At 44.2% G+C, this 26203-nt stretch overlaps 1 protein-coding gene across 4 annotated transcripts in view; it reads right to left on the reverse strand.

Moving 5' to 3' along the window:
- Positions 1-24602, reverse strand: part of LOC124000216 (cadherin-13-like) — a 701352-nt gene extending 676750 nt beyond the window's left edge. For all 4 annotated transcript variants that reach the window (XM_046306448.1, XM_046306439.1, XM_046306433.1 and 1 more), the window contains exon 1: positions 24432-24602. In XM_046306448.1, the coding sequence (XP_046162404.1) occupies positions 24432-24476 (45 nt within the window). In that variant the 5' untranslated portion in view covers positions 24477-24602. The remainder of the gene's footprint in view (positions 1-24431) is intronic.
- Positions 24603-26203: the final 1601 nt, after the last annotated feature.

The raw sequence follows: 26203 nt of genomic DNA on the forward strand, positions 1-26203 counted from the left end.
GGGGACGAGTGGAAAACGGCGTTTAACACTCCGTTAGGGCATTTTGAGTACCGGGTTCTGCCGTTTGGTCTCGCCAATGTTCTGAGAGACATGCTGAACATCTTTGTTTTTGTCTATCTTGACGATATCCTGATTTTTTCACCGTCACTCGAGATTCATGTTCAGCACGTTCAACGTGTTCTACAGCGCCTTTTAGAGAATTGTCTCTACGTAAAGGCTGAGAAGTGCTCTTTTCATGTCTCCTCCGTTACTTTTCTCGGTTCCGTTATTTCCGCTGAAGGCATTCAGATGGATTCCGCTAAGGTCCAAGCTGTCAGTGATTGGCCCATTCCAAGGTCACGTGTCGAGTTGCAGCGCTTTTTAGGTTTCGCTAATTTCTATCGGCGTTTCATTCGTAATTTCGGTCAAGTTGCTGCCCCTCTCACAGCTCTTACTTCTGTCAAGACGTGTTTTAAGTGGTCCGGTTCCGCCCAGGGAGCTTTTGATCTTCTAAAAGAACGTTTTACGTCCGCTCCTATCCTCGTTACTCCTGACGTCACTAGACAATTCATTGTCGAGGTTGACGCTTCAGAGGTAGGCGTGGGAGCCATTCTTTCCCAGCGCTTCCAGTCTGACGATAAGGTTCATCCTTGCGCTTATTTTTCTCATCGCCTGTCGCCATCTGAGCGCAACTATAATGTGGGTAACCGTGAACTGCTCGCCATCCGCTTAGCCCTAGGCGAATGGCGACAGTGGTTGGAGGGGGCGACCGTTCCTTTTGTCGTTTGGACAGACCATAAGAACCTTGAGTACATCCGTTCTGCCAAACGACTTAATGCCCGTCAAGCTCGTTGGGCGTTGTTTTTGCTCGTTTCGAGTTTGTGATTTCTTACCGTCCGGGTAGCAAAAACACCAAGCCTGATGCCTTATCCCGTCTGTTTAGTTCTTCTGTGGCTTCTACTGATCCCGAGGGGATTCTTCCTTATGGGCGTGTTGTCGGGTTAACAGTCTGGGGAATTGAAAGACAGGTTAAGCAAGCACTCACGCACACTGCGTCGCCGCGCGCTTGTCCTAGTAACCTCCTTTTCGTTCCTGTTTCCACTCGTCTGGCTGTTCTTCAGTGGGCTCACTCTGCCAAGTTAGCTGGTCATCCCGGTGTTCGAGGCACTCTTGCGTCTATTCGCCAGCGCTTTTGGTGGCCGACTCAGGAGCGTGACACGCGCCGTTTCGTGGCTGCTTGTTCGGACTGCGCGCAGACTAAGTCGGGTAACTCTCCTCCTGCCGGTCGTCTCAGACCGCTCCCCATTCCTTCTCGACCATGGTCTCACATCGCCCTAGACTTCATTACCGGTCTGCCTTTGTCTGCGGGGAAGACTGTGATTCTTACGGTTGTCGATAGGTTCTCTAAGGCGGCACATTTCATTCCCCTCGCTAAACTTCCTTCCGCTAAGGAGACGGCACAAATCATCATCGAGAATGTGTTCAGAATTCATGGCCTCCCGTTAGACGCCGTTTCAGACAGAGGTCCGCAATTCACGTCACAGTTTTGGAGGGAGTTCTGTCGTTTGATTGGTGCGTCCGTCAGTCTCTCTTCCGGGTTTCATCCCCAGTCTAACGGTCAAGCAGAGAGGGCCAATCAGACGATTGGTCGCATACTACGCAGCCTTTCTTTCAGAAACCCTGCGTCTTGGGCAGAACAGCTCCCCTGGGCAGAATACGCTCACAACTCGCTTCCTTCGTCTGCTACCGGGTTATCTCCGTTTCAGAGTAGTCTGGGTTACCAGCCTCCTCTGTTCTCATCCCAGCTTGCCGAGTCCAGCGTTCCCTCCGCTCAAGCGTTTGTCCAACGTTGTGAGCGCACCTGGAGGAGGGTGAGGTCTGCACTTTGCCGTTACAGGGCACAGACTGTGAGAGCTGCCAATAAACGCAGGATTAAGAGTCCAAGGTATTGTTGCGGCCAGAGAGTGTGGCTTTCCACTCGCAACCTTCCTCTTACGACAGCTTCTCGTAAGTTGACTCCGCGGTTCATTGGTCCGTTCCGTGTCTCCCAGGTCATCAATCCTGTCGCTGTGCGACTGCTTCTTCCGCGACATCTTCGTCGCGTCCATCCTGTCTTCCATGTCTCCTGTGTCAAGCCCTTTCTTCGCACCCCCGTTCGTCTTCCCTCCCCCTCCCGTCCTTGTCGAGAGCGCACCTATTTACAAGGTACATAAGATCATGGACATGCGTTCTCGGGGACGGGGTCACCAATACTTAGTGGATTGGGAGGGTTACGGTCCTGAGGAGAGGAGTTGGGTTCCGTCTCGGGACGTGCTGGACCGTTCGCTTATTGATGATTTCCTCCGTTGCCGCCAGGGTTCCTCCTCGAGTGCGCCAGGAGGCGCTCGGTGAGTGGGGGGGTACTGTCATGTTTTGTCATTAATTATCATGTCTTGTCCCTGTGCTTCCCCTTCTATTCGTTTCCCTCTGCTGGTCTTATTAGGTTCTTTCCCTCTTTCTATCCCTCTCTCCCCCTCCCTCTCTCACTCTCTCGCTCTCTCTTCTCTCTATCGTTCCGTTCCTGCTCCCAGCTGTTCCTATTCCCCTAATCAATCATTTAGTCTTCCCACACCTGTTCCCAATCCTTTTCCCTGATTAGAGTCCCTATTTCTCTCCTTGTTTTCCGTACATGCCCTGTCGGATCCTTGTCTATATTCACCGTGCTGTGTCTATGTTTTGCCCTGTCGTGTCGTGTTTCCCTCAGATGCTGCGTGGTGAGCAGGTGTCTGAGTCTGCTAGGTTCAAGTGCCTTCCCGAGGCAACCTGCAGTTCTTGATCAAGTCTCCAGTCTGTTCTCGTCTTTACGAGTAGTATTATGCCTTTTGTTTTGTTAAGTATCTTACTGGATTAAAAACTCTGTTTTCGCCAAGTCGCTTTTGGGTCCTCATTCACCTGCATAACAAAACGAGTAAGAGAGAGCCCATTCCTTCCGGTCTCCGACAGGATGTTTTTCCGACCATCATTTTAAGACGTGGAGCTATTGAATACACATCGCCCCGTGATCAATTTGATAGATTATTAATGTTTACTAATACCTAAAGTTGGATTACAAAAGTATTTCGAAGTGTTTTGTGAAGGTTTATCGTCAACTTTTTTAATTTTAAAAAATGACGTTGCGTTTTAAAACGGTCTTTTTTCCTGTATCACACACTTTTCATAGATCAATATTTAGGGTATATATGGACCGTTTAATCGAAAAACAGACCCAATAGTGATGTTTATGGGACATCTAGGAGTGCCAAAAAAGAAGATCGTCAAAGGTAATGAATGTTTTATATTTTATTTCTGCGTTTTGTGTAGCGCCGGCTATGCTAATGATTTTGTTTACGTCCCCTTCAGGTATTTCGGGGTGTTGCATGCTATCAGATAATAGCTTCTCATGCTTTCGCCGAAAAGCATTTTAAAAATCTGACTTGTTGGCTGGATTCACAACGAGTGTAGCTTTAATTCAGTACCCTGCATTTGTGTTTTAATGAACGTTTGAGTTTTAACGAGTGCTATTAGCATTTAGCGTAGCACATTTGCATTTCCAGATGGCTAGATGGCCCGCCTGTGTGTCGGGTGTTAGTTAGAATAATGTGGCTGTATTGTCTTTCATGAGGTCACAAACATGAAACAAAATGGACCGGGTCGTATCTGCCTTCTCCACCGACCGTTTACACATTCTCCAAAATATGAGCATTGTTCAATTCTCAAATTTGGGGATGTAGTAGAATTTGGCATGAGTTCCTTTCATTTGATTTGATTTGAGTGAAATACAGTACCCGGGAAACACCAGCCTGGCACGTCACACAAAACACGTAACAAATAACAATTCCACACAAAGACATGGGGGGATCATATATGTAGTGTGATTAGGGAATGTAAACCAGGTGTGCGGGGACAAGACAAAACAAATGGAACAATGAAGCGGCGATGGCTAGAAGAACGGTGACGTCGACCACGGGATGCCGCACGAACAAGGAGAGGAGCCGACTTCGGCGGAAGTCGTGACAGTCAATCACATACATGTAAGAGAATGTGAACATAGTAAGTCAACCTGGACTCAGGGTTAGACGTAGCATAGTAAAGTTAAATCCGGGATATTCCAATTGATATGATATGTCACGTTTCATATGACATGTATTGATTTTTGGATGTCCATCATTCATGTCGTATGATATGTGTCACGAATTACGTGTGGTTGGAATCAGGCGCAGAGAGCAGGTTTCAGTTATTTGTCAGTTTATTCTCCGGCGCACAAACGTCGGTCACACAAACACACAGGGCGAATAAAATACCCAGCCCTAACACAGGACCAAAATAGTCCGGAGAATAAAACACACGAAAAACCACCATATAACAGGATAACAAAAACAATCCTGCACAAAACAAGGGCGGGACAACCTACTATATATAAGGACGCTAATTAAACTAAAAAACACACAGGTATATACACACAGGTATATAAACAAAAAAGGGATCGGTAGTGGCTAGTAGGACGGTGACGACCACCGCCGAGCACCGCCCGAACAAGCAGGGGAGCCAACTTCGGCAGAAGTCGTGACAATATGTTAAGAATTCCAATTTGTTGTTGTTAACGTCAGCTAGGTGGCTAACGTTAGCTGGGTCAGCGTTAGGGGTTAAGATTAGGCTTAAGGTTAGGAGTTAGGTTAAAGGGTTAGGGTTATGGGAAGGGTTAGCTAACATCTAGTAAGTAGTTACAACGTTTCTAATTAGCTAAAATTGGAAAATGCTACCTTTGGGTTGCTAGACATTATACTTTATACTCCCACCCCTCCAGCCCATCTTACTTTCAATTTTGCCTTAAGTAATCTGTTTTACGTAACCATACCAACCTTAACATATCATACTTATTTGAGCGTCCCGGATTTACATTTACTATGTTACGTCTATGAGATCAGGCTGAGTAAATGAGCTGGCACAGGAGGATTCACCATGCAATAAATGATCAGACCGTGCATGCTAATAGAAGCATGTCTGTTGCACACTACACTAGGCCTTTAATGACCATGGCTTCTCTTACTGGGGAAATGACATAGATCAGGGCTGTGACCTACTAGATAACCAGCTCTGGAGCCAATAGAGCATAGACTCCGAATAAAAGTCAGACTACTGAAGCCACTCACATGCTCATTATATGATTCCCAAGTACTGTATTGGTAGCATCAATACTGCATCCTAAATTAACAGAAGACTCGGTAGATTAGAATACTGTAAACGGATGGGAACATGAATAATTCAGTAATGACTATGGTGCTGACAGGCAGTTTATTTCCAGTGGTGGTAGACATACAGAAGCTTTTATTTAAGGAACTGGAGTCCTTCCTACTTAAGGCTCAGAGATTAGTGAGTCATAATGCTGGCCAGCCTTGTGTTGTGTGAGTCTGACCATGCGATGTTATGAAGATTAACATTCATTTTGATTGGCACTTGGCTCTCTGTTTGCTTGTGTTTAATAGTCTGGGCAGTCTGTGTGACATTTACATTAGGAAATCATTGAGTGAATGATGAACAGAATATTTCCTCCAGATCAACGCCTTTCTACTCTTCTGATCGCACCACATTATCTCACATCCATTCAGCTCTCACACAATTGGATAAACATTCAGTATTACCACAAACATCAACAGACTTTAAACACACACCCACATGTGTTGCCATTGGGAATGTGGATGTGTATGTGGTTATTTGTGTGTGTGGGTTTGCATGTGTGAAGATATGTAGGTGTGTGTGTTGTGTTCTGCGTGTGTGTAGAAGCAGGGGGTGGTGTTTTGAGAGAGGCCGGACAGCCCCCTCAGTGCGAGAGAACACATTGATAACCAGCCACCCAGTGTGGATCAAGTGCAGCATAAAAAAACAACCAGTCCACCGCAGCGGAAAATTGTGTCCACCAAAGCGTGCAGGGTGGGGAGAAATGACAGCCAAGACATGAAATCCTAATGAAAATCAAATCCAGTCTGGTGGCTCCAGAGACAAATCTAGAATGCTCACTAAAACTCCCCACAGATAGAAGTGGTGAAAACCAGATAATGGCATGTGATTGAAGGTAAATGTATAACGAGCGTGCATGTGTGTGTGTGTGGGTTTGTCCTGTGTGTGTGTGTGTGTGTGTGTGTGTGTGTGTGTGTGTGTGTGTGTGTGTGTGTGTGTGTGTGTGTGTGTGTGTGTGTGTGTGTGTGTGTGTGTGTGTGTGTGTGTGTGTGTGTGTGTGTGTGTGTGTGAATTTCTGTGTGCAGTCTTCTGTGCATTGGGAGGGAAGGAGTGTTAAGTGAAGAGTCAGCCTGTATCATTAAAATGTTTGTGAAATACCTTTTCCTCCCTCTTTCATGTCGACCGCACACCCGAAGCACAGAGCATCCAGCACAGGCAGATGCTCCAGCAGTCTCGCTGGACCGACCTGCCTCACCTCACCTAGCAGCTTCAGAGCAACGGTCAGAGCAGAGCCTGGGGTACTGCAGTTTAATTAAAGACCCCCTCACCTTAGAGAGGCACATATAGGACAGCAGGATAATTACTGCCTGGCTTCACCCAGGTTAGACACACAGCCTACAACAACTTGTGTCATTTTGAGAAGTATTTGTTTTTTTACAGGCTGTGGTTAGAAATATTACCAGTTGTCCTTGTTTCCTCAATTCCTCTCAAAACTCATTGGAGGAGAATAGATAGACCCTGGATCCTCTCCACCAATGCAATTTGAAAGGAACTGCAGAACAATGGACGGAGGAAGCAAGGATTAGACTAGTAACGATTACAGAAACAGTCTGCGTATTGTCGGTGACTAGGTAAAACAGATGCTCTACCTCAGAGAAGAAACTCTGACTTTTGTACTTCCTGTGTATCCGCCGGGGCATGCTGGTCACTGCACAGGGAGCGACCAGCAGTGGGTCCCATGCTGGCTCCAGTGACAGACAGGGGGTTGATGGAAGTGCCTTACTCAACACATGACAGAGCTGTAATCAGACAGGTCTAAATCTTCTCAACGCTCGCCCATCCATCTCGCTCCCTGTAGAACAATAGCTTCCAGTCCCCCCCAAAAGTAGCTACGCAAGCCCGCTTAATGACTAACACGTTTTGGGATTTCTTTAAACCAACCATCATAGCTTATTTTCTAAAATCATTGACTTAATAATAGGTTCTTTAGTGGAACATTCAACAGAGGGTTCTTCTAAAAATATATGTATTTTCTTTGAAGTGTACTGTACACATAGACAAATGAAATGTTTTTTTTTTATGTGTCCAAAAGACAGGCAGCTCCCAATTTCTAATTTCCTATGTTCCTATCAAATTGACTGTTACAATCTTCACGGGATTTGTCGCTCATGTCTGATGGTATGTAATTACAGTAGGATGCTATATGATGGATGTGCTGCTACACATCAAACACTGTATGGGTTACAAAATAAATTACATGGTGGATGATGACTATGGAATGGAAAAGGAAATTGGCAATAACATCCTGTCTATTTCGCCATCATTTCAGACTGCATTATACAATGAAATGCCTCCACTCCCACTCAGTCACAATACACAACCAAACCATTAAAAATGGACAATAATTGCATCTAAAGGAATTCAATTGAACTCCCAGCCCCATGTCAAAGGCAGACTAAAGCTCTGGCCGTGTCCTATCCCCATACTTGCTAAATAGCAAGCTGTTTGAGTTTGCGGAAAAAAAATATGGTCTAATAATATGTGAATATTTGTAAATCGAGTGTGCCAGGATGTTGTACTAATTTTGGCTTTTCATCTAGTAGAATTTGCTGCAGCCACAATGCATTGGAAGATGGAGGCTGTGAGTTCTGATAGCTAGATCTCTTCAAGTAAACAACTTGGAAGATGGCGAATAGTGAAGCTTCTGCGGAGGTGTTCAAATGTAAGTCATTTTTGTTCTGCTTAAAATGATGATAATTATTTAATTGTAATGTTACATCTTTGAAAACAGATCTGCAGCCTACTGCCTGCCGTGTCTTCAGCTAGCTATGTGCTTTAGAAGGCAGAGAAGTTGTAACTGTTCAAACAGTAACGTTAGCTACAGGGTTAATTGCTTGCTGTTGAGTGATTTTTCATTTAACAATGGCCTAGTTAGCTAGCTAGATGTTGTAAATACTTGTGTTCAAACTTTTCCAGGGTCTGATGACTATACAAGGCATTTAATTCAGTGGCAAACGTGGCAGGAGAAATGCAGCAAAAAAAGGTTGTCATGTGGCCGTTGTTAGCTCTCTTGCTACTGCACTATGAACTGCCACTAGCTATACGTTAGGAACATGGTAGCCTAGCTACATTCCTATTATCCACAGTGGTGCTCAACCTAACACTTATCTTTTCTTCTATTTCTCCTGATTTGACACTTCAGTTTATTTGTGTTGAGCTGATTGTAATGTTCATGCTACGTAATATTAGTTTCTACCTGAACGGTTACAGCCTGAATGGGTCTAGGTAGGTTCATTGCACATAACATGTTATGGTGAAAGTAATGATAAGCTGCTCTTGTTACTGTTTCACCTTGCCACTCCAATTTGATCAAGTATGTGGCAGTCTAGACTTCTGTAGAAAGTACTCACAACAATAACTTTGATCATGTTTTGGTTAATGTTGTATTTCATCTTACGACTTTTCAGGATCTAGGTGAAGGAGTGTGAGTTGGAGGGGCAGTTGTCACGTGCATGGGTGAAAAACAACTGGTAGAAACAAAAGCAAAAATACACGGTACGCTACTGTATGTTATCTTTACATGTATTGCTGTATTTGGCTAATAAAGTTTCCCTTTCTCTGTCAGCAACAACAGATATACAGTCGTGACCAAAGGCTTTAAGAATGACACAAATATTGATTTCCAAAGTTTGGTGCTTCGGTGTCTTTAGATATTTTTGTTAGATGTTACTATGGAATTCTGAAGTATAATTACAAGCATTTCATAAGTGTCAAAAGCTTTTATTGGCAATTACATGAAGTTGATGCAGAGTCAATATTTGCAGCGTTGACTATTTTTTCTCAATGGCTCCCCGAGCCGTTTAGCTATCACTTTTGCCTTATGACAAGGTGCTCCATCATGCTGGAAAAGGCATTGTTCGTCACCAAACTGTTCCTGGATGGTTGGGAGAAGTTGCTCTCGGAGGATGTGTTGGTACCATTATTTATTCATGGCTGTGTTCTTGGGCAAAATTGTGAGTGAGCCCACTCCCTTGGCTGAGAAGCAACCCCACACATGAATGGTCTCAGGATGCTTTACTGTTGACATGATACAGGACTGATGGTAGCGCTCACGTTGTCTTCTCCGGACAAGCTTTTTTCCGGATGCCCCAAACAATCGGAAAGGGAATTCATCAGAGAAAACAACTTTACCCCAGTCCTCAGCAGTTCAATCCCTGTAGCTTTTTCAGAATATCAGTCTGTCCCTGATGTTTTTCCTGGAGAGAAGTGGCTTCTTTGCTGCTGTTCTTGACACCAGGCCATCCTCCAAAAGTCTTCGCCTCACTGTGTGCAGATGCACTCACACCTGCCTGCTGCCATTCCTGAGCAAGCTCTGTACTGGTGGTGCCCCGATCCCGCAGCTGAATCAACTTTCGGAGAGAGTCCTGGGCGCGCTGAAGCCTTCTTCACAACAATTGAACCGCTCTCCTTGAAGTTCTTGATGATCCGATAAATGTTTGATTTAGGTGCAATCTTACTGGCAGCAATATCCTTGCCTGTGAAGCCCTTTTTGTGCAAAGCAATGATGACGGCACATGTTTCCTTGCAGGGAACCATTGATTGAAAGAGGAAGAGCAATGATTCCAAGCACCACCCTCCTTTTGAAGCTTCCAGTCTGCTATTCGAACTCAATCAGCATGACAGAGTGATTTCCAGCCTTGTCCTCGTCAACACTCACACTTTTGTTAACGAGAGAATCACCGACATGAAGTCAGCTGGTCCTTTTGTGGGAGGAATGAAATGCAGTGGAAATGTTTTGGGGGGATTCAGTTCCTTTGCATGGCAAACTTTGAAATTAATCTGATCACTCTTCATAACATTCTGGAGTATGTGCAAATTGCCATCATACAAACAGAGGCAGCTGACTTTGTGAATATTAATATTTGTGTCATTCTCAAAACGTTTGGCCACGACTGTAGTGCCTCCAGAAATTATTCAAACCCCTGGACTTATTCCACATTTTGTTGTGTTAGAGCCTGATTTCAAAATGGATTCAATTGTGTTTTTTCCCACCCATTTACACACAACACCCCATAATGACAAAGTGAAACATGTTTTAAACCTAACCCTAACCTGAACCCTAACCCCTAACCCTAACCCCCATAATTATTGAAAATGAAATACAGAAATATCTAATTTACATAAGTATACACACCTTTGAGTCAGTAGAAGTTAGAATCACCTTTGTCAGTGATTACAGCTGTGAGTATTTCTGGATAAGTCTCATAGCTTTACACACCTGTAATGTACAAACAAATATTGTTGATCGTTGCTAGACAGACAGCCTTTTTCAAGTCTTGCCATAGATTTTCAAGATTTTCGATTTAAGTCAAAACTGTAACTAGCCCACCCAGGAACTTTCTTGGTAAACAACTCCTTGGTAAGCAATGTCGTCTTGGTAAGTTTGGTAAACAACTCCAGTGTATACTTGGCCTTGTCATCTAGTCCTTGCCGATGACAAGCTTACACAAAACATGATGCAGCCACCAATATGCTTGGAAATATGAAGGGTAATGCTCAGTAATGTGTTGTGTTGAATTTGCCACAAACTTAACGCTTTGTATTCAGGACGTAAAGTTAATTTCTTTGCCATATTTTTTGCACTTTCACTTTAGTGTCTTATTGAAAACAGGATGCATGTTTTGGAATGTTTTTATTATGTACAGGCTCATTTATTTTCACTCTGTCATTTAGGTTAGTATTGTGGAGTAACTAGAATGTTGTTGATCCATCCTAAGTTTCTCCTTTCACAGCCATTAAACTCTGCAACTGTTTTAAAGTCACCATTGACCTCATGGAGAAATCCCTGAGCGGTGTCCTTCCTTTCCAGCAATTGAGTTAGGAAGAATGCCTGTAACTTTGCAGTAACTGGGTGTATTGATACACCATTCAACATGTAATTAATAACTTCACCCTGCTCAAAGGGATATTTCATGGCTGCTTTTTTAATCTACCAATCAGTGTCCAACTTTTGGTGGCATTGGAAAACATCCCTGGTCTTTGTGGTTGAATCTGTATTTGAAATTCACTGCTTGACTGAGTAACATTCCAGATAATAGTATGTGTGGGGTACAGAGATGAGGTAGTCATTCAAAAATCATGAAAGACTATTATTGCACACAGAGTGAGTCCATGCAACTTATTATGTGAGTTGTTAAGCAAAGGGGTTGAATACTTATCACGGGCGCAACGTTGTTTTTAGAAGTGGGGGGGGACATAATTTTTTTTTTTAAATGTATCCAGTCGTATAAACACTCAAACAGACTACCTGACCACTCAGAGGAGTGCAATTTTAGAGCAGCCCCCCCCCCCCCCCCAGTCCCCCCGGTCCCCGTCCCCAGTGAAAGCTGTGCCCCTGACTTATTGACATTTCAGCTTTTAATTTATTCATTTGTTAACATTTCTAAAAACATGATTCCTCATTGACATCATGGTGTATTGTGTGAGTCCAGTGACACAATTTAATTTAATTCATTTTAAATGCAGGCTGTAAAACAACAACATTTTGAAGAAGTCAAGGGGTTTGAATACTTTCTGAAGGTACTGTACATTTTAGAAATGTGAAACTATTCCAGAGAAATGCAATTGGCATACTACCTTTTACAGGCCTTTACATGTAGTACATGTATGTTTGATGCTGAAAGCTATGCTTTTCTATATTTCTCAGGAGTTGAAAGCTCTCTGCACCAGAGTCGGCACGGAGGGAGGGGAGGCCACAACAGCATACTGGAAATGTTATGCGGTGATGGATGAGGTGCTGCAGGGTATGCCACTCCATCACCCCACCGGTCATCATCTCCTCCTCTCCCTCCCAGAAGGGTCCAGATGTGGTGGTGGGAGAAGGATGTGACTGCCAGGGAGGCACACCTTTTGGCTATTTTATAGGCCATGATTAAGAAGTAATTTTATGTATTTTATTTATAGCTATTCAGTTATTCATTTTCTACTCTTTTTGGTGAAATCCTTTTTAAAACCCAAAGTGGATTTCTGTTTTCATTAAAAAGTATTTATTGTTTGTAATAAAAACATATTTGATACCGGTACAGTACATCTACTGTTGTGTTTTACTTTCAACATTTCAACATTAAAAAATGCACTCGCACATTTGAGCATCTTGTTGCAGGTGCATGGTAACAATTAGATAAGTTGAAAGTAAAAATAAACCTGCACACTGCTTTTGCTAGTATTACTTTTACCCTAATCTGGTGGTCCCAGCGCGCACGACCCACGTGGAGTTCCAGGTCTCCGGTAGCCTCTGGAATTGCCATCTGCGGTCAACAAGGCAGAGTTCATCTCAGCCTATGCCTCCCTCCAGTCCCTCGACTTCTTGGCACTAACGGAAACATGGATCACCACAGACAACACTGCTACTCCTACTGCTCTCTCTTCGTCCGCCCACGTGTTATCGCACACCCCGAGAGCTTCTGGTCAGCGGGGTGGTGGCACCGGGATCCTCATCTCTCCCAAGTGGTCATTCTCTCTTTCTCCCCTTACCCATCTGTCTATCGCCTCCTTTGAATTCCATGCTGTCACAGTTACCAGCCCTTTCAAGCTTAACATCCTTATCATTTATCGCCCTCCAGGTTCCCTCGGAGAGTTCATCAATGAGCTTGATGCCTTGATAAGCTCCTTTCCTGAGGACGGCTCACCTCTCACAGTTCTGGGCGACTTTAACCTCCCCACATCTACCTTTGACTCATTCCTCTCTGCCTCCTTCTTTCCACTCCTCTCCTCTTTTGACCTCACCCTCTCACCTTCCCCCCCTACTCACAAGGCAGGCAATACGCTCGACCTCATCTTTACTAGATGCTGTTCTTCCACTAACCTCACTGCAACTCCCCTCCAAGTCTCCGACCACTACCTTGTATCCTTTTCCCTCTCGCTCTCATCCAACACCTCCCACACTGCCCCTACTCGGATGGTATTGCGCCGTCCCAACCTTCGCTCTCTCTCCCCCGCTACTCTCTCCTCTTCCATCCTATCATCTCTTCCCTCCGCTCAAACCTTCTCCAACCTATCTCCTGATTCTGCCTCCTCAACTCTCCTCTCCTCCCTCTCTGCATCCTTTGACTCTCTATGTCCCCTATCCTCCAGGCCGGCTCGGTCCTCCCCTCCCGCTCCGTGGCTCGATGACTCATTGCGAGCTCACAGAACAAGGCTCCGGGCAGCCGAGCGGAAATGAAGGAAAACTCGCCTCCCTGCGGACCTGGCATCCTTTCACTCCCTCCTCTCTACATTTTCCTCCTCTGTCTCTGCTGCTAAAGCCACTTTCTACCACGCTAAATTCCAAGCATCTGCCTCTAACCCTAGGAAGCTCTTTGCCACCTTCTCCTCCCTCCTGAATCTTCCCCCCCCCCCTCCTCCCTCTCTGCAGACGACTTCGTCAACCATTTTGAAAAGAAGGTCGACGACATCCGATCCTCGTTTGCTAAGTCAAACGACACCGCTGGTTCTGCTCACACTGCCCTACCCTGTGCTCTGACCTCTTTCTCCCCTCTCTCTCCAGATGAAATCTCGCGTCTTGTGACGGCCGGCCGCCCAACAACCTGCCCGCTTGACCGTCTTCCGTCTTCAAGAGAGCGAGAGTTGCACCCCTTCTGAAAAAACCTACACTCGATCCCTCCGATGTCAACAATTACAGACCAGTATCCCTTCTTTCTTTTCTCTCCAAAACTCTTGAACGTGCCGTCCTTGGCCAGCTCTCCCGCTATCTCTCTCTGAATGACCTTCTTGATCCAAATCAGTCAGGTTTCAAGACTAGTCATTCAACTGAGACTGCTCTCCTCTGTATCACGGAGGTGCTCCGCACTGCTAAAGCTAACTCTCTCTCCTCTGCTCTCATCCTTCTAGATCTATCTGCTGCCTTCGATACTGTGAACCATCAGATCCTACTCTCCACCCTCTCTGAGTTGGGCATCTCCGGCGCGGCCCACGCTTGGATTGCGTCCTACCTGACAGGTCGCTCCTACCAGGTGGCGTGGCGAGAATCTGTCTCCTCACCACGTGCTCTCACCACTGGTGTCCCCCAGGGCTCTGTTCTAGGCCCTCTCCTATTCTCGCTATACACCAAGTCACTTGGCTCTGTCATAACCTCACATGGTCTCTCCTATCATTGCTATGCAGACGACACACAACTAATCTTCTCCTTTCCCCCTTCTGATGACCAGGTGGCGAATCGCATCTCTGCATGTCTGGCAGACATATCAGTGTGGATGACGGATCACCACCTCAAGCTGAACCTCGGCAAGACGGAGCTGCTCTTCCTCCCGGGGAAGGACTGCCCGTTCCATGATCTCGCCATCACGGTTGACCATTGTGTCCTCCTCCCAGAGCGCTAAGAACCTTGGTGTGATCCTGGACAACACCCTGTCGTTCTCAACCAACATCAAGGCGGTGGCCCGTTCCTGTAGGTTCATGCTCTACAACATCCGCAGAGTACGACCCTGCCTCACACAGGAAGCGGCGCAGGTCCTAATCCAGGCACTTGTCATCTCCCGTCTGGATTACTGCAACTCGCTGTTGACTGGGCTCCCTGCCTGTGCCATTAAACCCCTTCAACTCATCCAGAACGCCGCAGCCCGTCTGGTGTTCAACCTTCCCAAGTTCTCTCACGTCACCCCGCACCTCCGTTCTCTCCACTGGCTTCCAGTTGAAGCTCGCATCCGCTACAAGACCATGGTGCTTGCCTACGGAGCTGTGAGGGGAACGGCACCTCAGTACCTCCAGGCTCTGATCAGGCCCTACACCCAAACAAGGGCACTGCGTTCATCCACCTCTGGCCTGCTTGCCTCCCTACCACTGAGGAAGTACAGCTCCCGCTCAGCCCAGTCAAAACTGTTCGCTGCTCTGGCCCCCCAATGGTGGAACAAACTCCCTCACGACGCCAGGACAGCGGAGTCAATCACCACCTTCCGGAGACACCTGAAACCCCACCTCTTTAAGGAATACCTAGGATAGGATAAGTCTTCCCCCCCCTTTAAGATTTAGATGCACTATCGTAAAGTGACTGTTCCACTGGATGTCATAAGGTGAATGCACCAATTTGTAAGTCGCTCTGGATAAGAGCGTCTGCTAAATGACTTAAATGTAAATGTACTGAAACTTGAGTGTCAGGCCTTCATTAGAGCTTTTTGCTTAACTAAATAAACCATCTTTGGTATAATAATTGATTACATTTCAATAGCGCTTTTCATCATCTCAAAACACATGAAAAGCGAAAAACAAACAAGCTATACATAATGTGTAGCCTAGCTATAGTTGTCGAGGTCAACCAATAGAGGACAAGTCGGAGTCCATGGAGAAGGACAGTTCATGTGGCTTGAACAGAGGAAGGTGGTCAGAGATATGGTTGATGAAGATGAAGTCTGGTGACGATCTCCCCAAATACAGGTGTGCCAAGCTTGTAGCGTCATACCCAAGAAGACTCGAGGCTGTAATCGCTGCCAAAAACGCTTCAACACAGTACTGAGTAAAGGGTCTGAATACTTATGTAAATGTGATATTTTAGTTTTTTCAAAAACCTGTCTTCGTCTTTGTCATTATGGGGTATTGTGTGTAGATTGACGAGGAAACAAATCAATTTAATCAATTTTAGAATAAGGCTGTAACTTAACAAAATGTGAAAAAGGGGAAGGGGTCTGAATACTGTCAAAATGCACTGTATATCGGTCCGCTAATACAGCACATAAAGCCCAGTGAATGTATCTTTTTATTACATGTTATTTGTTTTTATTTTTAAGAGGGTGGTGCAGTACCCTACTTTCCGGGGATATGGTAGTAGGCAAGCCAGATTTCAGACACGGCCACTGGCTCCCTCATTCCACCACATGCTCACATCAAAATCAAAAAAAGGGGAAAGCTATTCCAATTGCCTGCAAGTGGCCTCCTCGGTCATCAATATAGTGCTTTGTGTACGCTACTTCCTAGTCCTCTGACGGCAACTCACTTCTTCTAACGGCCAAGGTAATCTCCAATCTGCTGTAGGATATCTGGCACCATGTCGCCATCTAGGAGACCAGGGGAGGTACGGCGGATGTCAGGGTGAATGCAGGGTGTGATTGATTCCCTCTCCCACAGATGTGACATTTTGTTCCGACCATCTGATATGGATCACAAGGAATGAAAGGCAACAGGCGGACCAGCGAACAGAGCGAGGGGGAAAAGCTTGAGACAGAGGTGAAACAAGTCCAACGCTCTCTGGCCTCTCATGTCTGCACTGGTTACCACCCTCTCTCCGAGCTGGAAGGGTGGCGGGGAAAGGGCATAATGGGCTACTTTCAAAACAAGCATTCCCTTTGGCTTGTAACGAGACTGTTGTAATGCTCAGCCACATTGAAATGACACAGAATTCATCCCATCAGAGACGCACTGGACAGAATCAATAAAATCACAGGCACAAGGGCAGAGAGATAGAGGAATTGAGAAGTGAAGAGGTATGTAAAAAGTTAGCTGACGTGAAAGTTCAGCAATCAGCTGGTGTGTAGGTGTGTGTGTGTTGTGGACAGCCATCATGGCCACACACAAACAGCACTCATCATAAATCAGCACTCACACACACACCTCCCCATCCAGAGTGGAGAGCATCTCATTCTTAAGCACCAAAGTCATCACCATCACCCCATTAGTATTTCACAACCATTTTACTTCAGCAGGGATAGAGCCCTATAAGCAGCTCTACATCATGTATCCTCACTCTCTTCTGTCAGCTGGCTGGTCGGGATGAGGAGATGATGCCTTCGCAGGGTTCAGCAGCCTCTCACACACACAGCAATTCTTACTTATACGACGGGATGGAATCATCACAGACGACACTGGAACACAGACTTATAATGAGCACCATCTCTGTCATTAATTCACTCCCCATATACAACTTAAAGTCAGAGAATGATGGACCAGAGAAGAGAGCGAATGGAAAGAGAGATATACAGTCTGGCAATGAGACAGACAAGGCTGCCTGCTAGCAGTGCAGTATGGTCAGAATCAGACAATCACTGGTTCCCTCTTTCTTTCTGGCTGCCTGGCTGTTTCTATTTGTACGGAGGATTTGGGAGTACCGGGCTTTGCAGCTCTTCCCCATCAATTACCTGCCTGACAGAAGGATGATCTGCGCATACAAACGAAGAGATGGGGACGTTGCGGAAACAGGACGACGGCAATCGCACTGCCACCTCCTCTCCTCCTGCACGACACGCTGTTATAGTGTGTGTGTGTGCTCATGACATCAAGACAGCCAAGCATTGTCGGTTAGTCCACATGTTTCTCATTCTCTCTCTACACTACAGTACCACAGGCACACAAATAAGGCATTATTTAATTTTCCCAAGACAGTAGCCTTTTCAGTTGGCACATTTAATGAATTTATATCCATTGGCATTTTGTATAATTAGGCTACAACGGGCTGATATCAAACCTGGCTCTCTCCTTGTGGGGACATATTTACTCTAATTATCAGTTTCTTGCCCGGGAAAATGGTCCCCTCCTACCTATTGTTTATTTCCGTCTTAAACCCATGAAAGTTAAATTGCTTTGCTCCAGTCAGAGAAAATATGGATGGTTAACTTTCCCCACAAGGTCAAACCCTCCCTGAACAGAGTTAAGACTTGGGTTGACCTTACAGTCCATTAAAGTCAACCGCTGAACCACAGTCATCAAGGGAGAGAGCACTGAAGATCTGCTCACTCCCTGCTTTGCTTAGTCTTACAGAAATGTGTCTGTGTGTGCATGTGTTTTCGTCAGCAGCATCATTTACAGGAAGCTTTTACTCCAGTATGGATGCAGTCAATACCAGCTACAACCAAATACATTTTTAAGAGCACTCTAACATCACAGGGTTGGCTATCTGCATCGATATCTTCCCTTCATTAAGCCACTGGAGAGCAAGACGTTCAACTCCAACAGCTAATATCTCCAAAGGTACTCCACAGTACTAGACAAGCAGCTCATCATAACATGTAGGAGGATACTGGGGTCAAGCCACCTGACCTATGTGTTTATGGCCCAGGGCGGAGTATCAAGAAGCAATGATCCATAAAGACATGATAACAGGTTGTTTTTAACGCTCATCTGTAACTCAGTCTCACACACAGCGCCAGGGGTGAGAGATACGCATCAGGTATATCTAGCACAGCTCAGAGCTGACATTGGGTGGAGCGCTGCACCCCTCACAAAGCGGAGAAAGAGAAAGAGCAGGAAGAGAGAGCGAGCGGGAGAGAGTGTGTTTCAGATCGCCATCAGCACTAATGACTGGCTTCCATCATTACTGTCAACATTACTGGCACTGCGTTGGGCTTATTGTGCTCCTTCACCAGACATAACTATCACTAATTCAGGATCTTTAAAAAAACAAAGCTTCTCAAAACACCAGACACAGAGTGTTAGGAGGGATGTGGTCTAGCCTAATCTGTATCCAAAACCTCTCCAAAATGTTAATGTTCAATGCAAAGGTAAGCTAAAGGGTCAAGTGAGGGCATGGCTGGGGATTGTGTGTGGGTGAGGGACAGGTGTGTTTTTACTTTTTGGCTTAGCTAAGCTTGATAAGATCACAATAAGATATTTTCTACCTTTTTACCTTTGTTTTCTAAATGTGTGAGTTCGTATCTTGAATTTTGGCAGTGTGTTTGTGTGTGTATCAAATCAAAATAGATGTGCCACATGCGCTGAATAGAACAGGTGTAGTAGACCATACAGTGAAAGTCTTACTTACATTAACCAACAATACAGTTAAGAAAAATAAGTGTTAAGAAAGTAATTACTAAAATAAACTGAAGTAAAAAATAAATGATAATAATAATTAAAGAGCAACAATAAAATAACAGCAGCGAGGCGATACAGGGTGTACCGGTACAGAGTCAATGTGCGGGGGCACAGGTTAGTCGTGGTAATTGAGGTAATATGTAGACTACCGTTCAAAAGTTTGGGGTCATTTAGAAATGTCTTTGTTTTTTTTGTTTTTTGATGACCATTAAAATAATCAAATTGATCACAAATACACTGTAGACATTGTTAATGTTGTAAATGACTATTGTAGCTGGAAACAGCAGACTTCTTGGGAATATCTACAAAGGGGGCCATTATCAGCAAACATCACTCCTGTGTTCCAATGGCATGTTGTGTTAGCTAATCCAAGTTTATTATTTTAAAAGGCTAATTGATCATTAGAAAACCCTTTTGCAATTATGTTAGCACAGCTGAAAATGGTTGTGCTGATTAAAGAAGCAATAAAACTTATTTAGACTAGTTGAGTATCCGGAGCATCATCATTTGTGAGTTCGATTACAGGCTTAAAATGACCAGAAACAAAGACTTTCTTCTGAAACTCGTCAGTCTATTCTTGTTCTGAGAAATGAAGGCTATTCCATGCGATAAATTGCCAAAAACTGAAGATCTTGTACAACGCTGTGTACTACTACCTTCACAGAACAGCGCAAACTGGCGCTAACCAGAAAAGAAAGAGGAGTGGGAGGCCCCGGTGCATAACTGAGCAAGAGGACAAGTACATTAGAGTGTCTAGTTCGAGAAACAGACGCCTCACAAGTCCTCAACTGGCAGCTTCATTAAATAGTACCTGCAAAACACCGGTCTCAACGTCAAAAGTGAAGAGGTGACTAACATCTGCTTCCAACTCCCACCCTCAAACACGTAGATCCCCTGAACGTAAAATTAATTTAAGTTTCCCCGCATTAAAGTCCCCGACCACTAGGAGCGCTACCTCATGATAAGCATGTTCTTGTTTGCTTGTGGTTGTATACAGCTCTTTGAGTGCAGTCTTAGTGCCAGCATCGGTTTGTGGTGGTAAATAGACAGCTATGAAAAATATAGATGAAAAAATCTCTTGGTAAATAATACGGTCTACAGCTTATCATGAGATACTCTACCTCAGGCGAGCAAAACCTTGAGACTTCCTTAATATTAGGTGTGTGTGTGTGTGTGTGTGTGTGTGTGTGTGTGTGTGTGTGTGTGTGTGTGTGTGTGTGTGTGTGTGTGTGTGTGTGTGTGTGTGTGTGTGTGTGTGTGTGTGTGTGTGTGTGTGTGTGTGTTAGGGAACTGGCCAAGGGCAGTGAAGTGTGTGTAGTCCCCATCCCTGCACCTGTTTCTGCAGTAATAAATGGAGTTGACATGCAGCAATGGCTGTGTCCCTTTCTTTTTGCTGGATCAGTGGAGTGAGCTGCAGACAGGGGAGAAGAGGGTCGCTGAGGTGGGCACACCTCCTGTCTCTCTGTAATCAGGCACCAAGGTAAAGCGTACTCTCCCATTCCCCCCTGAATGGCCACTTTAACATTCACCTGGACACTATGACCATAAAGGACCATGCCAACACCCAGTCACACTCACACTTCAGGCCGGCTTAGAGTGGACTTATGGCTGGGGGCAGTATTGAATAGCTTGGATGAATAAGGTGCCCAGAGTAAACTGCCTGCTACTCTGGCCCAGTTACTAATATATGCATATTATTGGTAGATTTGGATAGAAAACACTCTGAAGTTTTTATTTTTTAAAATTATGTCTGTGAGTACAACAGAACTCATATGGCAGGCAAAAACCTGAGAAAAAATCCAAACAGGACTTTTGTAGTTTTTCAACTCATTGCCTATCGAATATACAGTGTCTATGGGGTCATATTGCACTTCCTAAGGCTTCAACTAGATGTCAACAGTCTTTAGAACCTTGTTTGATGCTTCTACTGTGAGGGAGGGGGGAATGGGAGCTGAATGAGTCAGAGGTCTGCCAGAGTAATAATAATAATAATATATGCCATTTAGCAGACGCTTTTATCCAAAGCGACTTACAGTCATGTGTGCATACATTCTACGTACGGGTGGTCCCGGGGATCGAACCCACTACCCTGGCGTTACAAGCGCCATGCTCTACCAACTGAGCTACAGAAGGACGGCATGAGCTGACCACGCGCGTTCACGTGAGAGTTAGCTTGCATTCCATTGCATTTCTGAAGACAAAGGAATTCTCTGGTTGGAACATTATTGAAGATTTATGATAAAAAACAGCCTAAAGATGTATTCTATACTTCGTTTGACGTGTTTTTACGGACTGTAACGGAACTTTTGGACTTTGTCTGCTCGCGCCTCATGAGTTTGGATTACTGGGTTAAACGCACGAACAAAAAGGAGTTATTTGGACATAAATGATGGACGTTATCGAAAAAATCAAACATTTATTGTGGAACTGGGATTCCTGGGGTTGCATTCTGATGAAGATCAAAGGTAAGTGAATATTTACAATGCTATTTCTGACTTTGTTGACGCCACAACATGCCAGATATCTGTATAGCTCGTTTTGTTGTCTGAGTGCTGTACTCAGATTATTGCATGGTGTGCTTTTTCGGTAAATCTTTTTTTAAATCTGACACAGCGCTTGCATTAAGGAGAAGTGGATCTAAAGTTCCATGCATAACAGTTATCTTTTATCAATGTTTATTATGAATATTTCTGTAAATTGATGTGGCTCTCTGCAAAATCACTGGATGTTTTGGAAGCAAAACATTACTGAAAGTAACGCACCAATGCCAACTGAGATTTTTGGATGTCAATATGAACTTTATTGAAAAAAACATACATGTATTGTGTAACATGGAGTCCTAAAAATGTCATCTGATGAAGATCATCAAAGGTTAGTGATTAGTTTGATCTCTATTTCTGTCTCTTTTGTGACTCCTCTCTTTGGCTGGAAAAATCGCTGTGTTTTTCTGTGATTAGGTGCAGACCTAACATAATCGTTTGGTGTGCTTTCGCTGTAAACCCTTTTTGAAATCGGACACTGTGGTGGGATTAACAACAAGTTTGTCTTTAAAATGGTGTAAAATAATTCTGTTTGAGGAATTTTAATTATGAGATTTCTGTTGTTTTGAATGACGCTCTGCACCTTCACTGGCTTTTGTCATATTGATCCGTTAACGGGATCTACACTATTTAATTAACACTCTGTTGACCACCAGCTCCATAAACGTCCAGAACAACAAATGTACCTGCTGTGCTCACTGACTCGCAGGTGTACCACTTTCTTTACCTTTATTTTTCCATTTTTATTCAAACCCACCTGCACTGTCCTGAGCCTTTTGGAAATACTTAGACAAGTGCATGAAATAGAATAGGAAAAAAGAAGACTCCAGTTACCCTAGATCACTTCATAGAAAGAGATAGAGAAATAGAATGGAGAGAGAGTCAGAGAGAGAGAAAGAGATGGGGGAGAAAGGGAGCCAAAAAGATAGAGAAATATGGGCACCTGCACCTCCCGGTTGTGCTGTGCTGTACTTATTCTGAATCATCGTTGAGGCTCTCGACTGCTTAGTGTTTCATTTCTAATACAGGGATTTATGGTGAGAGGGAATACACCATCAGCTTATTCTGGAGGCAAACTTGGCGCCCTGCCTGAGCTATAAGATAAATAAGAAACGTGGATGTTGTGTTGTCCTGGCGTTTGGTAAGCATTGCTGTAGCGTCAGAGGAGAGTCGGAGGGCGACCTGATTCCCTTGATGAAGTGGGCCAACAGAGCCAGACAACTCTGGCAGTAAAAGTATTGGACACAGTCTCACCAGACACAGAAATATATATATATTTTCTCTCCTTAGTTTACATGTCGCAGCCAGCGGCCTATTAACTCTATTTTCAATCTAACAATTTATGTTTGTGTCTCCCAGTTTAGCTAGATAATTGCAGTATCAGTGGAAAGAGAACTGTGTACATTTTGCAGCAGTTTCGAGACTATGTTATTAACCTTAGAGTGCTGATGATGTCATACTCTTAGCAAAAGGTGTGTAACAAACGTCTTGTCTCATCACACACTAATAATCATGTAATCTATCAACAGCAATACATATGGAAAGTAAAGCAGCTCCCTATCGTGATAGGTAAAATTCTGAGGAAAAGCCCGTCATTAATGCGACACCTGCCTCTGCTTGAACCTCGCCCTTTGATGGAGAGAAATAAGAATGCGCAGCAACTGGGAATTCGTGGGAAGGCGCGCACCTTCAATGCAGTTGTTCTCCCACAAGTCTAGTTTACTAGGAACCCAGGTTTAATACAAACCCATTGAAGGAGAGGAGATTCAGCAACTCTTGGAGGACAATGGAATTAAATGTTTTTAAAAAAAGCTCCTTGCTAAATGTAGAACCAACGCATTTCGGCTTTCAACAGTTTTTCCCAACACATTCCATTAACAGCAGCTGTTGAGTGCACGCACACCTTTGTAAAATGTCACCATGTTTCTATTCTATAAAATCAACTGATTCGCGATGACAAGATGTAGCCTAGGCTATGCTTCATATTTTAATTGCGACTTAATTTTCCAATGATGAGCAACGGTTGGCCTACTACTTTGCTGTGTCACTATTCAGCCATATTGCCCTCTACCACTTTAAATAGAGTAAAATGTGACTGAGGGAGTCAGCTGCTCCAAGTTATCAGTCACTCCAAGTTATCAGTCGATCCAAATTAATGCCAGATCAGATCGGCAGCGAGCTGTCAAAGAAAGTATAGCCTACATAAGAGGCTGTGTCAAAGGGAAACGGGGAGGGAAATATCTGAAATAAAATGCTTCTAAATTACATTCCTATCTTCCAACACCACCCTTGTTTTTGAAGTTAGAAGCTGACTGTTTTCGGGGATGCTCTGGGAGATCAGTAAGCGCTGATTGCCTTGAGAATCCTGCCCTCACACTGTTCGTTCACCCACATGAACACAGAGCCAAAGAAACGTTCAACTGGGTATCTGAGCGGAATATAGATGTGGCTGTTGACAAGAGTTCGTCCGTGATTTGCACATAGCTCCACACTTTCCCCTGTTCCGCCCATTGGACGCCTATGTGAACGGCATCCGTAAAAAGACTGATTGACCACTGCAGATTAATGTCAAACTCGACACTCTCCCCAAGACTACCAGGTGCCGCAAATGCAACATGTAACACATCATCGACTCCTAATCATATCTTTCGTGGTATTCAGTTATTAAATCAATGTATGTGTACTGTTCTGAAATTATTAGGCTATATTGGCTTCATTTAGTTTCTCTTTAATTGTAGGTTTCATTCAATCTATAATATCGTAGGCTATAGCCTATGCAATGCAAATAATCATTACTCCTTTGCCGTTCATTAAGTGTGACATGTTAAAGTTCAGAATTTAAATCATTGATAAAGATCATAATTTAAATCATTGATGAACAGCTGCGGGAGAGCGCGGTGCAATGCCACATAAAATGTTCCTGCTTACCTGTGAGAGAAGGAACGCAATGAGGATGCCGATGCTCATCTCCATGGTCTCAATTCTGTGGGAATAAAATTCAAAACAAGGTACAGGATTGACCAGCTCTGCTCATAATTCCAGAGTCGAACTGCCAGGGCGAGAGTAAAAGAGCTTGCCGCGAGCTGCCAACTTCCCAAATAGAACTGCAGCCTCTAAGCATTGGATAGAGGCGCGGAGACCACAACCAATAGATTTATAGGGGGATTTTTTATATCCACCGGCGTCTGTATGAATCAGAAAAATTATAGGGTTCGAATTTTATTATATACAGACAAATGACATGGACTGACTCACATTCATATGTGTTTGAAAAGTGTATTATATATAACTAGTCAGAAATCAACTTCGGATGTAGGCAAACAAATTATTGATCTGTAAATAAAGGGTACTATGTCTGCATATCAGATGAAAAGATGTATGTCTTAATGCAAGATCTGTCGTTTAAAATGAAAGAGCGAGAGAACATAGCCTATATCACATAGCCCAATAAAATGAACATAAAATGTGTTGACACATGCAATGTTTCACGAGACTACATTCTTGAAGAAGCACTGGCAGAACCGTACACCTCTCTTTTTCTCATCTCACAATTCTTTATTTGGAAATATGTGGGAGTTTGACAGCCCTTCAGAAGTGGCATTTTATTCCCTCAGTCTGCGTGCCTTGAGCCTCTGGGCATGGTTTTTTGCCAAAGACAAGAGACGTGACCGTTGCATCGAAGGTTGCGTTTGGGTGGAAAATATAGCCTCTAAACGCGATTCCCCGGGAGCCCCTGAGAAACTGATGCTTGCTGTGACCTCACTTTGGTAAATCGAACACATTTTAGTTCAGAAAAATATTGCTCGTTGTGAACACAGAACGTGTTATTTATGTCTAGGGTAGAACAGAAGAATGCTATTTGTTGGATCATATAGATTGGAGAGAGAGAGAGAGAGATCGAGAGGACTTGTTTAAAGACTTGACCATTTGAATTGTTATTCAGGATGATCCAGTTGCTTGCCTAAATCATACTGATACATGACACTTCTGGCATATTGTGCCTAAGAACGTTATATAACATGGAATATGAGTTGAATGGTTGATTTGTTAAAGTACCTGCTTTAACAAAAATCTATGTTGAGATTATGTGCAACATGTGCAACATGACGGCCATGGGTTTGGTTTGAGGAGAGGAAAAAATCCACACCCCTCAGTGGAGGTTATCTTGTGAATACAAAACATTTCCATTTTAGGACCCAAGCTCAGGTGTCTTATATGGCTGCCCATCTCTCCTTCTTAGGTGGCAAAGCTGTCATGAAGTTGATCTTCATGCAAAGTACCCTTCAGACTTCTAATGGAAGACAAATCAATCTGGAGAGGGATGACACCGGGGGATGTTCCTAAAGAGAGAGATGAGATGAACTTTGAACCAAGAGAGAATGGAAAAAATAAGTGTTAAAAAACTCAGAGCCCCACAGAGACATGCGTTCACAAGGATGCATATTATGACATTGAAGGATTTGTGCTAATATCCATTGTGATTCGGGAAGGAAAAAGGCCATGCCACCCAACAAAGATAGGTTTCCTGTATTCCTTCTGCTCAGGAAGCAGTCAGATGTCTTTACTCTTCTCTCCGGATGTGAAACATGAGGCTGGGAATAGTTGTGACGGTCAGAGGAATTGCTTTCCAAGACAATGTTGCACAATTATTGAGCCACATTTACTTATCTAAAGAATAGGAGGGGAAATGGCACATCAAC

Source organism: Oncorhynchus gorbuscha, linkage group LG02 (genome assembly GCF_021184085.1).
Source record: "Oncorhynchus gorbuscha isolate QuinsamMale2020 ecotype Even-year linkage group LG02, OgorEven_v1.0, whole genome shotgun sequence".
NCBI lineage: Eukaryota > Metazoa > Chordata > Actinopteri > Salmoniformes > Salmonidae > Oncorhynchus > Oncorhynchus gorbuscha.